The sequence below is a fragment of the Seriola aureovittata genome, chromosome 9 (assembly GCF_021018895.1).
Source record: "Seriola aureovittata isolate HTS-2021-v1 ecotype China chromosome 9, ASM2101889v1, whole genome shotgun sequence".
In the NCBI taxonomy this organism is placed as follows: domain Eukaryota; kingdom Metazoa; phylum Chordata; class Actinopteri; order Carangiformes; family Carangidae; genus Seriola; species Seriola aureovittata.
Genome location: NC_079372.1, coordinates 23567640 through 23583082, shown reverse-complemented (window position 1 = coordinate 23583082; position 15443 = coordinate 23567640). Strand labels below are relative to the sequence as shown.

Below are 15443 nucleotides of genomic sequence, written 5' to 3'. Positions count from 1 at the left end.
AACCATCAATCAGGTGTTAAAGATAGTCGTTATCAGATGTATTGATACTGAAAACAGTGATTGGCTGCAGCATTACATAATGACAATGAAGATAATGAGTCACTGTCCTTTAAAGTCCAAAATGTTACACTATTCTCATAAAATCATACACGTGTTCACCTTAAACACAGCTGAGGTCAACACTCAAACCACCTTCCATCAACCTGCAGGTAACCACGGCAACGTGACTGGTGCTTCAGCTTCCTTCAGTATTTAAGTGACCAGATAAACTAACCTGACAAACATGAAAGAACTGATTGATGATGATGATTATATCAATATGTGGAGGATCACTCAAGGTGAGTCATGTCTTTTTTACACAATGACCATGTTTCAGCCAATTAGAGTCCGGTACTCTTTGTGTCTTAGATAATAATAATGGTGCCTGCGGGCTGCACACACACACACACACACACACACACACACACACACAGAGCTCGCAGAGCCAAGTGAGGGAGGCCACTTTAGAAGCAGCTCATGTAGCGGCTGCTGATGTATGAGGCGCACAGACACGACTGCCGGCTGACTGACAGCTGAATGATGGCACAGTCAGCAATGACGTAAGCTCAAGTAAAGGTACGCAGGTTAGCCTGCTGCTGCTGCTGCTCTGTTTCTCTCTCTCTCACACACACTCACACACACTCACACACACACACACACACTCACACACACACACAGTATTCCAGTGTGTTCGTCTAGCATGAAAACACATGAGCTGCTGGTGAGTCACGACTGCAGAGAGAGAGAGAAAAGACATGGGGGGAGGGGGCAGCCATGTCAGCAGCTCAATAAAAATCCACTTTTCTCTCTCTCTCTCTCTCACAGACACACACACACACACACACACACACACACACACACACACACACACACACACACACACTCACTGTTAATGCTGTTAGCTTGTCACTAACTCAGTGTTGATGGGATTACTGAGTACTATGGCCTCATCACAGTCAGCTGCACACACATTGAAACACACATCAACTGTTGACTCCTCAAACAGCAGAGGCTCCGTCCTCACTTCTGTGACATTCAAATCCACACAACTTTATTCGACATTCCACTTAACGCAACGTTTCTAGAGGTCTCAGATATATTTCCTCATGTACAGATTATGAACTTCAATATTCAAGTCTGTGGCTCCAATGTTTCAGTCTGGAAACATCAAGGAGCTGCAACAACAGGATACACAAGGGAGTAGTTAACACTGGGGATGGGGGTGGGTCGGTTGGGGGACATGCCCTTTTATTAAAATCAGGTTGTCTTTGCTTTAGTGTTTGGGAATCAAATGGAAAAAGAAGCGTTGAATCACAGAAATGAGGACGGGACTGACACCGACAAAGACTCCGGGTGAAACTGTGAAGAATCAAAAGGGCATCATCCTTTCCTGAGTGGTGTCAGCTAACACGCCCAACACGTGGTTTGCTCGGAGCTGAAAGTGAGACAGAAACAGAAATAGAGCCGCGGCTGCAGTTAGCCCACTAAGCTGCAGCGCTGCAGTTAGCTAGCTAAGCTGGCTAATCCGGGGTAAGTCACTGGGCTAAGTACCGACAGGCTGAGAGCCTGACAGACTGATAACAGGGCTAATGACAGAGCACCATCATCATCATCATCATCATCATCATCATCATCATCAACAATTGAATTTCATCTCTCTTCACTTTTCTCTGAGGGGAAGGGAGGATTCAGGATGAAACCTTATAACTGCAGTGATCTTCTGATCTAGCGCCACCATCAGGTCAAAAGTTTCACTCGGCCAGCTGTTTGGTTTTTGACCAACACCTGCAGAACTAATGATGCTCCCATCAGCCTCAGCTGGACGCTGTTTATTGGTGGTGAAGGTTACAGCTGCTGATGCAGATGTTTTGCAGCTGTAATGTCTGAGGTTGTGACAGGTCCTGATCTGTAGGTAACATATTTGGCTCGTCGTGACCCGCTCAGGTCTGCTGCCAGCTGACCCAGGATCAGTAGGGACACCTTCCACCACATTGGATCCAACCAGCTTTAATTAGAATTCAAAGATTTATTTGTCACAGACACAACTGTAAACAGAGTGATGACAGCTGATGTTAAAGGACCCAGTGTCGGCTCCTATGATAAAGTCTGTTGGAACATATAGTATAAAGTGAGGGGTCCATGTCTTCTTTGATTAATAAAGCAGGACTAGGTTCAATATTAATACTGTGAAAGTATCAAAGCGCTCAGTCCACATAGAAATGCACAGAGCCTGTATTCAGAAACTGAGTCGTAAAAACGAGCTGTCAGGACTTCTGTAACTTTGTGATGTCACAACAAAGCAGGCGCTGCTCTCAGCCAAGCTACAAGCCCCGCCCACCTGGACCCACCATCCAACCTTGCAGGATTTCGTTTCTCTGAGTGTTTACCTGAAATCTGCTATATTTTTATTGGATCACTCATAAAACAGTTGGCCAATCAGAGGAGAGGCTCAGAGCCTCTTCTCTTCTGATTGGCTCACTGACCTGTTGTTACAGAGCTCCAGAGAGAAACCTCAGAGAGGAGAAGTAAAACTACATTGAGATGGTTTTTGTTTTTTAAAACCACAACTATATCTTCTTATGGACCAACACTTCTAATGAAACACAAGGAAAGTGTAAAATATGGATCTTTAACGATGCAACAAATGATAATTTTCATTATTGATAAGTCAATCTGATTAGTTTCTCGATTAATTTATAAATAGGTCTGTCTATAAAATGACTGCAAAAAGTGAGACATGTTCCCAGGCCCCACATGACATCTTTAAATGTCTAAAGGTTCAGAAAATGAGAAAATCCTACATTTGAGATGCTGGAACCAGTGAATTTTAGTCACTTCAGTCAAATTCAGTCAAATAATCAATTAACAGACCAACTTTTTCATGTCTAGAATCAGGGTATGCAGTTTGTATAGTCATAATCAAATCAAATCATAAATCATTAACCCAATGTCTTATGGAACACTTCCAATAAAACACAGGAAAGTGTCAAATATGGACCTTTAAACTTTTAAAGTGTGAACTATAAATCATAAGAAACTATAGAAAGTTCACAAGATCTCAAAGTCTCTTTAAATGTCTTGTTGTTCAAAAGCCAAAGATATTAAGAGAAAAGTAGTAAAACCCGGAGAGTTAAATGTCATCCTGTTTCATCACAGATGAAACCAATAAACTTTCAATCATTCAATAAAACAATGGAATATTATGTCTAATACAAACACAGGGAAACAAAAGAAAGCAGAAGAGAACTAACCCTTTATCCATCTGCCAAAAGCCTCAGTGAACTCAACCAAACTCTTTCTGCCAAATTGCTAACTTAGCTTAGCTGAGTTTAGCTCATCCTGGCAGTCTGCGGATCGACTGGCCCACATACCTGAATAGAGAGCCTGATTAGCTCACCTGTGCTAAACATGACTGTGCAGCTCACTGTCGGGGTCAATGAACTCCAGCTTAAGGCTTGCACAAACCCTGAACCTCTGCCTGCTTGATAATCATTATTTTTTATCAGACATTAAATGTTTATGTAATCTGAATCAGGATATTTATAACCTCATTAATGAACTTTAACCTAATGTTATTCAATCTGCCAGGTCACCTGGATCCGTTTTATTACCACGTGAACACAGATATTATTATTATATTATTATAGATAGTTTGTTTACCGTCCACATCGGGTTCAGTGCAGAGGATAATAAGTCATTACAAAATTTAAGACGTATATTGAATTGTGTACAACTTCACATTGAGCAGACTAATTATGTGAATACAGAGTAATAACTGAGATACAATAGCTGTATCTTTAGACCTGAAATGACTGAACCAGACTTGTTCCTGACAAATTTAAAATCCAGAATTATACAGTATATAGTTCTGTTTGTGTCAGGATTAAACAGTGAGACAAAACATGTTAAATACAACATTTCTACATGTTTATATATTATCATCACTCCCCATTCACAAACTGGCGAACTGTTCCTTTAATGCAGTGATTTAATGCAACAAGATTATTCAATGAGACCCCATACAGGACTGACTTTACATTTTATATTCAGCCTGTGTTTGACTCGGGGTTGTGTGTAGCAGCAGTTACATAACATGACGGTGACTGTGGCTGAGATGAAACGATGGTCAGGATGACATGAGTGACATGAGTCGATAAAAGAGAGAGAGGCAGTACAAAGATGAGGACAGAGAGACAGGTTGATGTGATCAGTTTAACTCTCAGTGATCTGAGAACAGGAAATACTCATAGACAAAGCGTCCCGTTTGACCACAGTGAGAACTACGACTCCACCACATCCGAACCTTGCTGCTGTCACCAGACTGAAGCTTATCTGAGCTGAATCAGAGAGTTTCATTCTGACACACAAACCCATGATGCAGAAGTTACTGAGACTGATCTGCAGACTGAGCTGAACTTACACACACGTCAGTCAAATACACACTAGTTACCTTTTCTCAAGGACCAGTGTAACCTCTTCCCTCCCCCTGGAACATTTCAAAAGACCCCTAATACAAATAACACTGTAACCTCCTCCAGGACTCCCCTGGAATATTTTCAAGGTCTAATAGAAACCCCTCTTGAACTTTTGATGGCTCTTTAAGGACCAAGTCATCCTATTCAAGGACCACTGTATTCCCTTCTATCCTGTGGAAGTTTAATACATCTTCCAGGTCCCCTGGAACCCTTCAAAAGATGCCTGGAATATCTTCCAGGGCTTTGGGAACCATCTCATGGACCACAGAACCTCTTTGGAGAAGAGAAGATAGGAAAGGAGAGGAGAGGAGAGGAGAGGAGAGGAGAGGAGAGGAGGAGAGGAGAGGAGAGGAGAGGAGAGGAGGAGAGGAGAGGAGAGGAGAGGAGAGGAGAGGAGAGGAGCAGTGAGGTCTGTCAATAGGATTAAAAGATTACAGGCCACTCCTGTTAATCTCTGGTCCACGTGGCGAGAGGGATGATGATGTCACAATTGGCAGCCGATCAAATCACACACACACACACACACACACTGTAACTGTCATGAAACTGTATATTTCCCTTAACCTTTGACCCTGACTCTAACAGCCTGAAGCATGAACGCCTGAACTGACCGATCAGAGTGTCAGACTGAAAGCTGTCAATCACCTGATCAGCTCTGACCAGATCAATCAGCTGTTCAAACAAAAAACACAACAAACAATTGAGAAGGCCCCGGACCTTTCTCAAGGAAACTCTTCAAGAACGATCGTGATGACGTCCATCAGTGTGAGGGGTGTTGATGTTCACACACTAACACACACGTGAAGACACACTGTTACATACATAAAGAATATTTTTTGATATCTGTGTCACAATTTAGCAAATGTGTGAAAAAATCCAATACTGTGACCACACTGTTTGTTAGTGTTAAATAAACACCACCCAGCTCTTCTTCTACACTTAATGAGGATTCTCACTGAGTCCAGTTTCTGACCGTGGACGACAAAATCCAAAGGACCAAGAAATAATAAGACTCAAAATAAAAAAGGAAAATACACAAAATTAAGTCTATTTTCAACTCTTCTCTTAAACTCTGTTTGCTCTTAATTTGTCACAAAGAACCAGATTTCCAGCCTCGCGGTTGTTTCCTCTACCAACCAATCACATTACAGGAAACCCGGTCTCAGTCTTTCCTTCTGCTCCTGAGTTTCAGCATTGAATAATGACCAGGAGTGTTTCTACAGAACATTATGATGTCACAGTGAATTTAACCTCTGACCTTTTGGATATGAAATGTCATCACATCATCATTTTAGAGCCAAGAGCGTGTTTAGTGAACATGAACCTGAGTCTGACCTTCACTGTTAAAGACGAGGGAACGATGTGTCCTCACAAGACACAAGAACAAACACAGAGTAACTGCACAAGGACACAGCTGATCTCTGAAAGATGAAGACTGAGCCGCAGGTCAGTTTATAATCAGTGAGGCAGAGAGTCACTCACAGTGTGTGTGTGTGTGTGTGTGTGTGTGTGTGTGTGTGTGTGTGTGTGTGTGTGTGTGTGTGTGTGTGTGTGTGTGTGTGTGTGTTACTACTGCAGTCACCCTGCCAAGGACAGGCCAATCACACACACACATACACACACAGACACACTCTGCAGGATAATAAATCTGAGTGACTCTTTGGAGAGGAGGGAGGAAGAGGACAAGGATGGAGGAAAAAGGAAGGAAGGGAGGAAGGAAAGGAAGGACAACGGGTGAACAGGTATGATATCAGATGATATAAGATAAGCAGCTGCTTCATAAATCTCTCGATAAAAGGAAATTATTCACAGTCACACACGTGGACTGTCAGATCACGAGTCATGGCTCTGCAACCTGGAGCTGAGGTCAAAGGTCACGAGACTGACTGAAACTCAGTGTTACTGTTGTAGTGAAGCAGCTGAGAGCAGGGACTGCCGATGCGTTCAAGGACACCGACATGTACATGAACACTGTGGAGAGAGTCGTCCACAGACACTGAACATGTGACCTGCCTCAAGGACTGTCACCCACCGCAGAGCCCCAGGAACCTTCTCAAGGATGCATGAAAACTGTGACCCTTCAAGGACGCTCATAACTTCCTCAAGGACAATGCTAACAGTTCTAAGACCGCAGGAACATCCTCCAGGAACCATGACTCCTCCTCCAGGACCCCCTGGAACCTCACACTGAGCTGACGGAGATCAGTTACTGTGTCTGTTGTGTTAAAGCTGGTATGTTTATACCACACACACACACACACACACACACACACACACACACACACACAGACACACACATTATATAATGCTCCACACCTCCTCCTCCTGCTGATTTCCATCCTAATGTAAATACTGGAGTGGTGTGAACGGTGCATGTCTGTGTCTCTGTATGAACCGTGTCACTGTCACAGTCTGAGTTATGAGGCTGATGAAGAGAGACTGAACAGCAGGGCACAAATTATAGAAAAAAATACTTCTATTCTACTTTGATCTTTGATCACAGGTATTCTTCCTCAGGTAAAAGTGAAGGGGTCTACTTAAATTTCATGAATGACCTGATTGTGCAGATGCCAGTGATTGGACAGGGGCTGGTGATACCACAACCACCCCATGGTAAGTTGTAACTTGTTCTGCAGCTGGGGGATCGTGGTTATGAACAAGGAAAGAAAATATATATAATACTTGTGTATATATGTATGTGCGCATGTATGTATATATATATATATATATATATACACACACACACACACACACACACACATATATACAGGTATATTGGCTTGTATGTAATTTATTTATTTATAGTTATTTACTTATTTTTTTGTTATTTTGTTTTTATTGTTTATTTTTATTTGTGTATATTACTCAACTTATTCTAATTCTTGTCTATAATCAGTTCAATTTATAAGCACAACTCAATATTTAAAGTTATGCTTAATACGTTTTATTTTTAATTTTACCAAGACTGTTGTGTTATTAGTGTTCATTACTATTAACACTAATTATTATTATTGTGTTATTATTATAAACCAAAGCAGTGTACACTTTAAAATGTGACCTGATGGTGGCGCTAGAGGAAACGTCGGAGGATCATCAGAGTTACTGCAGTTCATCCCCAGGGGAACATGAAGGTCTGAACAGAAGTGTTGGACCGACTGACTGTCAGAGCCACAGGAGAAGAAGAAACAGCAGAATGCTCCTTTAAACTCAGAGTTTGGCTTCAGTCCCTGTTTGATAAATCAGGTGTGAAGCAGCAGAGTCGGAGTGAAGGAGGTAACCTTTACACAGGACATCACTGTCTGTGAGAACTCAACCTTTTCTCTTGATTCTCAGTGATTTAACACAAGTCGCCCTCTTCTTCCTCCTCCTCCTCCTCCTCCTCCTCTCTGTGTGAACATCCAGACCTTTCTCTCCCCTCCTCGCCTCCCTCCTCTCCCCTCCTCTGTCCAGCTCAAACTGGCTGACTGTGTGAACGAGACCTTTTCAGGTGAGAAGAAGAAACATCTCTCTCTCCCTCGCTTTGTCTCTCTCAGCAGTTTGTCTCCGTTGGTGAAGTTCAGTTTGAAAAGAGACGGTGAAGTGATGAAACCTCCTGCAGTGACTCCGCCTCCTCCTCTTCCTCCTCACTGCTGCTCCACAAAACATTTCTACTTTTTACAACATTAACCGTCTGTTTCTTCAGTCAGTGAGAGAAAACAGACAAATCACAGGTCGTCTCCAAATGTCTTGTTTTCTCTGGACAACTGTCCAACACCCAAAGACGTAGACACGAGAAAATATTTAGTACTTCTGCTTGAAAATGTCTTTGTTGATTAATCTATTCAATTAATCACAGAATTCAGAGTTGAAACAATTAATGGATCAACAGAAAGTAAGCAGCAGATATTATTAGTGATTATTGATTAATCTTCCCAAACATTTTGTGTTTCAGTTTCTACATTGAGGAGAATTTTCTGCTCTTTCTTCTCTCTGTTTGCGGTGAGTGAATGAGTGACATGTGTGAGTCAATGATACACTTCAGACTGAGAACAGGTTCAGTGATAAAACTGCACTTAAAAACACACGTTTCGTCTTGTTCTCTCGGCTGTTAAATACTTTGATGTCACAAAGTCCTCCATCATCAGTCCTGTCCTGTCTCTTCTTATTGTGCTTCTAAGAAAATCACGAGTAAAGAAATGTTTTCAGCTATGAGAGAAAATATTCCTACAATGAATGTAAAACAGGAGAGAAATTAGAAACAAGATTTAAAAAAAAAAAATGTTTTAGTCTAAATTAAGTATAACCTGTAAAAAAATAAAAAGTAGGAGTTTAAATTGTAAAGGCAGCGTGTAGGACGGGGCTGGAATTAGTAAAGAAACTTATGAGATAAAAATATTCCTACAAATATTGTAAGATAAGGGATTAGGTGAGATTAGGTTCAGCTGAGCCACTGGGTACAGTTGTGTAGACGGGTGGATACAGGAGGAGCAAGACTGGTAAAAGCAAAGGATGAAGAACAGTGAAGTAAAGATGGATGAAGAATAAACACTGATAGAGGACAGGTCTGAACAGAAGAACGGAGCTGGTTAGGGTTACACAGAGATACAGGGTCAAAGATAAAGGAGAAACAGGAGCAGGTGAGAAAAGCTGAATGAAGATGTGTGATGGGAAATGAAAAGGTTAATGATGTAGGACAGGTTGGTCCCACATATCATACTGTACATGATATGTTAGGATGGATATATGATGTATAATAAATGATGTGTCTGACGGTTAAAAACGCTGATAAAGAATGAGGCTGGTGCATTAAAACAAGTCGTCCTTATGAAGTGAGTCTCTGACACAGAGGTGTCACAGTGTGAGTACAACACTGATAAGACACACAGAGTTGACTGTGTGTCTCAGTCTTGTACTCACAACTCATTCAGAGGCTGCTGTCACACTCACACACACACACACACACACACACACAACACACACACACACACACACACACACACACACACACACACACACACACACACACACACACACAGTAATGAAAACTGATGAGTTGAAACCACTGCTGTCACTGATCAATAGCACAATCATCAATAATACAAAACTATCATTTCATCATTATGCTGTCCACACTAATTCACATATTAATATTCCACTGCAAATAGAAACCACGCCCCTTCAGGACTCAAGCCCCACCCCCTCTCCAGTCTACCAGGCTGGTCTGGGGCTTATAGGAAATGGTTCTTCTAAGATAAGTAGAACGTGGAAAGCTTTTCAGTTAAATTAAATGTGAATGTGTTTTACTGGTTTCACTGAATCAATTAATTGATTATCAGAATAGTTGCAGATTAATTTCTTAATCGATAAAGATTGTTGCAGCTCAGCATACAACAACCTCTCCTGATAGCTCACAGTAAGAAACTGTGTTAGCTACACTTAACAACTTACACTGAGGAACAGAAACAAACCACAAACAGGCTGATAGGAGAGGGGCGGGGCTTCAGCTAGGAAAGGGGCGGGGCCTGAGCTCTCTGCACCTGCTCCCTGCAGGTGTAGGCCTATATATTTGTATAGGTGTGAGTGTGTCTTGCCTCACCTCCTCCGTTTTTGTAGCACAGGTAGGGGAACCTCCATACGTTGCCGAGTCCCACAGCGAAGCCGACGCAGGACATGATGAAGTCCATCTGTCGCGTCCATGTCTCCCTCTCCTGGTACCCTGGTCCCGCCCCCGAGACCACGACTCCTTTCTTGTCCGGGCCGGCACAAGCACCACCGACCACGCCGCCACTGCCGGACCCCGCCACTGCCGTCGACAGTGGGAGGTTGCCGTTAGCGGCCGCGGGAGGGTAACCGCCGCCGCCATTAGACAGGATGAGGGGGTTCTTCTTGGTCTCCTCCAGGAGGACCAGAGAGCATGAGGAGGCTGGCAGGGCCTGCTCCTCCATCAGTCCACAAACTAGTCAGGAACCAGTCAGTCAGGGGTTCTAGTCTCTCTTGGATTCCCTTTAAATCCTGCAAGTTTTTGTTCTGTTTATGTCCTACAGAATCTGGTCTGGTCCTGCACCTAGACTAACCCCAGAAACCAGTCCACCAGTTAAAAACCAGTAACAAACTAGTCAGTAAAGGTGCAGTCTGCACTGGCTGTTTGAGTCTTGCAGGTTAGGATGAATTCTTTCCTTCTTTTAGTCCTAAAAAAGTTTGAGTGAAAACCAGTCAGTAAAGGAGCAGAAACAGTCAGCACTGTTTCACCTCAGTCTCTTCTCCCTTTGATTCACTGCTTTCTGTCTCTATGAGCTTCTCTCAGTCCCAGGATCTGTACTCACCTCAGCTCCTGCTCTCAGAGTCCCAATACCCAGTCAGATACCAGTCAGATAAACCTACCAGTCAGAAACCAGTCAGAGGAGGAGCAGTCAGCTTCAGTCCAGATCCACTTCCCTTTTCCCTCAGTTTTCCCTTTAATTTCGCTCCTTTTTTCCTCTTTAAAGACTCAGTTCTCTTCTTGTTCTAGTCCAAGAATCAGGTCCGTCCTCACCTTGAGTCCAGCAGTCAGGAACAGATGAGTCAGTCCGCAGCAGGTCCCGTCCCAGTCACACCGCTTCAAGATCTCTGCTGCTCCCACCGTTATCCTGTCTTTCTGTCTCTGTCTGTCTCTGTCCTCCTGCTCAGTAATAATTACAATGAATATAATTCTTCTTCTTCTTCAGCAGCGGTGGATCCAGAATCTGTTCTTTTATTTACTGATCCAGATCAATGAACTCAGATTGAATGAAGGACACAAATTGAATAATCTAATAATAATCGGGAGACATTTCTTTCTCGAATCCAAAATAAGAGGAAATGATAAGATAGAAAAGGTGAAAATAAAAATAAAGGAAGTTAAACCGACACTGGGACAGCGACCTTCAAAAACAATCCACGAAACACTTGAATGTGAGTCTGAAGAATCGCATGGGAACAGAGAGTCACGGAGGAGACGGCGGCCTGCTGGAAGACAGAGAGGACGGAGAGGACGACAACCCCGCGATGATCACTCTGTCAGGGGGGAGGACACCGAGCGGCGGGCAGCTTCAGTCCCGGAGACGGGCGGCGGGCGGGCGGTGCAGTCTGTGGAGGAATTGCTGCAGCTCCATCCGAGGAGGAGAACAGAGGAGAAAAAAAATGGACCTGAACGCGTCCCGGTCCTTGCTGCTGTCAAATGTCCCGTTAGAGGTGCTCCGAGGTTTTTAAAGTCCTGCTGCGGTCCGTCTGTCCGTCCGACCGGCGGCTTTAAAAGGAGAAGCGGCTGCTCACTGTTACGTCACAGTCCCCGCCCTCTCTCCCTCCCTCTCTCCAACTCCTCCTCCCCCATCTCTCTCTCGCTCCCCCTCTCTCTCTCTCTCTCTCTCTCTCTCTCTCTCTGCAGTCAGTCCACAGCATCTCTACTGGATTCAGGTCTGGGCTCTGACTGGACCACTCCAGAAAGTGGATTTTTGTTGTGAAGCCTGGTTCACATCAGCTGATGTTTCTCTAAATGGCTGAGTCTAAGTGTCTCTAAGCCACGCCTCCAGTCTGGTTTCACTGACTGGCGTCCAGGTCTGATAAGGACAGGTAGCTCCAGGTAGCTCCAGAGATTAGACTGTTGTCATGTTGTCCAGGTGTTTCACTGTGGACAGAAACCACCTGCCGACCCTGATGGGGACGCAGAATTAGACCATGTAGATTTTGACCATCGATCCATCCACTCTAAATAACTCAGCTGACTTGGACTGAATGCAGTGGGGCGGGGGGGCAGAGGTTAGAGCTGTGGACTGAGTCCTGTCCTCAGAGTTGATCAGGACTGAAGAATGGAGAGAGGAACTTGGAGGAGGTTGTTTTTAAACATGTGCATTTGCTGTTCATTCACTTATCCCAGGCAGGATCATGGGGGGTGCTGGAGCCTGTCCCAGCATGCATTAGGCAAGAGGCCAGTCTGCCAGCCTGTGCTGTGCCAGTCTATCACAGGGCTGACACTGAGCTCCACCATGTTTCTGGTTTATATTGAAACGTCAGCAGCTCAGGTCCGGTGAAAGAAAACTTAAATGGTTTTCTAAATTAAAAGGTCAGCAGTAAAAAAAATCAAAGCTTGTGAAGTAGAACTGTGTTTGATTTCACTCAGGTTACAGTGAAACACCTGAACAGTACAAAACAGTTAAAGCTCTTCTTCTTCTTCTTCCTCTTTTCAGTAACAAACTGCATCACAGCAACACCTGGTGAGACTGACAGCAACGGGTTGTATTGATACATAAAAAATGTGAGCGACGACAGAAAGTTCTTCTTCACTGTCACACAGTCGAGCGTCAGTGAGACGACGTTGAGTAAAGTCTCAGTTTTCCTTGTACAGACTGAAACTCTTCAACATCTGCACCCTCTGGAGGGAGTCTTGGAAAAGCTCAGTTTTAATCCGAAGAGAGAGGGAAAGCAGAGTCTGATGTGAAGTCTCTGCTCTGCTGCATTAACACTGAGGACATGTGTGACCTCCTCTGGTCCCCCTTCAGAGGGCGGAGTCTCTGACCTCTCTGTGACCTCACCCTCACCCAGACTGATGACACACGGGAGGAAGAACCTGAACTACTCTGACCCCGACACTCCCTGGGAGGAAGGCTTTCAGAGGAATCCACCTCACGACTCAGCCTTACGCTATCCCAACATCATCATCATATTCTACAAATCAGTTTGCAGACTCATCAATTTTTATCAATCTCAGTAGAAATTGTTAATATAAAGACATTTTCTACATATTCATCCTGTTTTTATCATTAATAGTCACATATTCTCCGTCTCTGTGTCCTGTCATTATATATTATTGCAGATTTTTTAGTTTTTTGGTTTTTATTTCATTTTTAAACTTTATTTTTCTGTCTGACTCTTTATTGACGACAGCAGCAACACAGCAGCAGAGAATAGGTCTAAACCTGAAAACAAGCCAACGGGGACTCCGCAGCACAGAACTCCACCGCTAGCGTTAGCAGCGATGCTACCATAACAGGGATATACATCTTCGACCTGCTTGGACTAGATCCAGGTTGTAGTCTCAGGCCAGGGACAGTGTGTAGCTCCAGTCTAATGTGGAGGAGGTTCGGTCAGCACCTGGAGCATCTTGAGGCTTCATATCCTCACTGAGGGAAGACAACAACTGGAATCTAAACTCTCCCATGTCAGACGGACGGATCAGGAGAGTGAACATTCACACTTTGTCCTCTGGAGCTGCTGGACAGAGCTCACCACAGTCTTGCAGCCAGACCTGGACCTCAGGACAGACCACATCCTGTCATTGTTCACTTTCATCAATCACCAGATCAAGGACTTGGTAATGAGGCAGACATGTAACCAAGGTGATTTGGAATAACACGACCTCAAGGTCTGGTTTTATGAGGACTACAGAGCAGATGAGAAGAAGAGGACGACGACCGTCTTTCTTTATCTGGTCGAGTCTGTGATGATGATGATGATAATGATGTTCAAAAGCTTCTTTTCAGCGTCATGAGTCACTAGAATCAGTTCATTAAAAGATTCATTCAAAAGATTTGTGTATCTGAGAATTGATGCTGACCATGTTCATCCCTTCATGGCCACAGTTTACCATCTTCTAAAGGGATAAGGATAATGCTTCATGTCACAAACTTGTTTCATCAACATGACAGTGAGTTCAGTGAACTCCCGTCACACACACACAAACACACCCACACTCACACACACACAAAATACAAAATGTCTATATGTAAACAACATAAGCCACGAAACACCTGCACCAAGTTCAGACCGTAACCTGTGTTTATGTCTTGTGTTACTGTGCGTAGACTTTGCTACCGCTGTCTGTCTAACCTGTCACCTCTGCCCCACTGTAGTTAACTGACTGGTGAAACTGTCCATGAGGTTGAACTGACCACAGACACACAGGATGATTTAACTCACACACATCTGCTGTGTTGTTCAGTGGCGTGTTATAAAACTGTGTACATGCCGTACATGATGGATGGGAGCAAATGAAACATGCTGAGCACTGACAGTATGTGATATTTACCTGTCCAATTATAATTTGATTTCTAAACCATGTTCCAGGTCACTTCACCTTTGCCCGTCCTGGTTTCATTGCTGCACTTCGCGCCTTGCACTCTGACCACACACTGCACCTCTATGACTGTGGGCAGGAAATAGTTTTCAATGGACAGAGTTCAGACCACTTCATATTACTGTGGTGTTGATTTTATTGTAAATGGATCAAATTACTCTTCTTCTGATTAATCTTTGCTCAGTAATCCATAAAGTAAAAACATGTTTTTAGATTTGCAAAATTTTTAAATCAAAAACTTAAATCTCTCATTTACTCTGAATCGTCAGATTTCAGTCCCTTTCTGTCCAACTGTGGTGAACTGATCTGAGTGAACAGAATTTATAAAGACTCTGTGTAGACCTCTGTGATCAAACTGTGGTGAGACAGAGATCAGGACAAAAAGCCCCGAGTGTTCCCAGGAGAACAGTGAGAACAAGAACTGAACACATCTGGAACCAGGACTGTCTCCTCTCTGACCTGGGTCAGGGAGGAGCTTCAGAAGTCCTCTGCAGAGATGGAGAAGCTGCTGGAAGGACAAGCGTCTCAGCAGCTCTACACCAATCAGGTCTTTATGGTCGAGAGACGAGACAGAGACACTGAGAGTAAAAGACATGAAACAGCCTGCGGGAGTCTGACTGACAGCAGCACAGGTGAGACGTCCCACACAGGTGCCTTTGAAGCTGACGACACAGATCTACCTTTTGTGAAGAGCTTGAATCAGTTTGTTTGTTTTACATTAAAACCTGTTTGAGATCAGAGTTCAAAGACTGATCTAGACCAGAACAGAGCCAACATTAGACATACTGACACACAGACCTTAGACCTGCAGAAGTAGGACCCTGCCAGACCTGGTCAGTCTGAAAAGCATGATGACCTGACCA

The 15443-nt window shown here is 43.7% G+C and overlaps 1 protein-coding gene across 1 annotated transcript in view; it reads right to left on the bottom strand.

The window, feature by feature from the left end:
- The window catches only part of slc6a8 (solute carrier family 6 member 8), a 64796-nt gene extending 53024 nt beyond the window's left edge, over positions 1-11772 (bottom strand). The window contains exon 1 of the mRNA XM_056384326.1: positions 10090-11772. Coding sequence (XP_056240301.1) covers positions 10090-10438 — 349 coding nt within the window. The 5' untranslated portion in view covers positions 10439-11772. The remainder of the gene's footprint in view (positions 1-10089) is intronic.
- Between the last annotated feature and the right edge of the window lie 3671 nt (positions 11773-15443).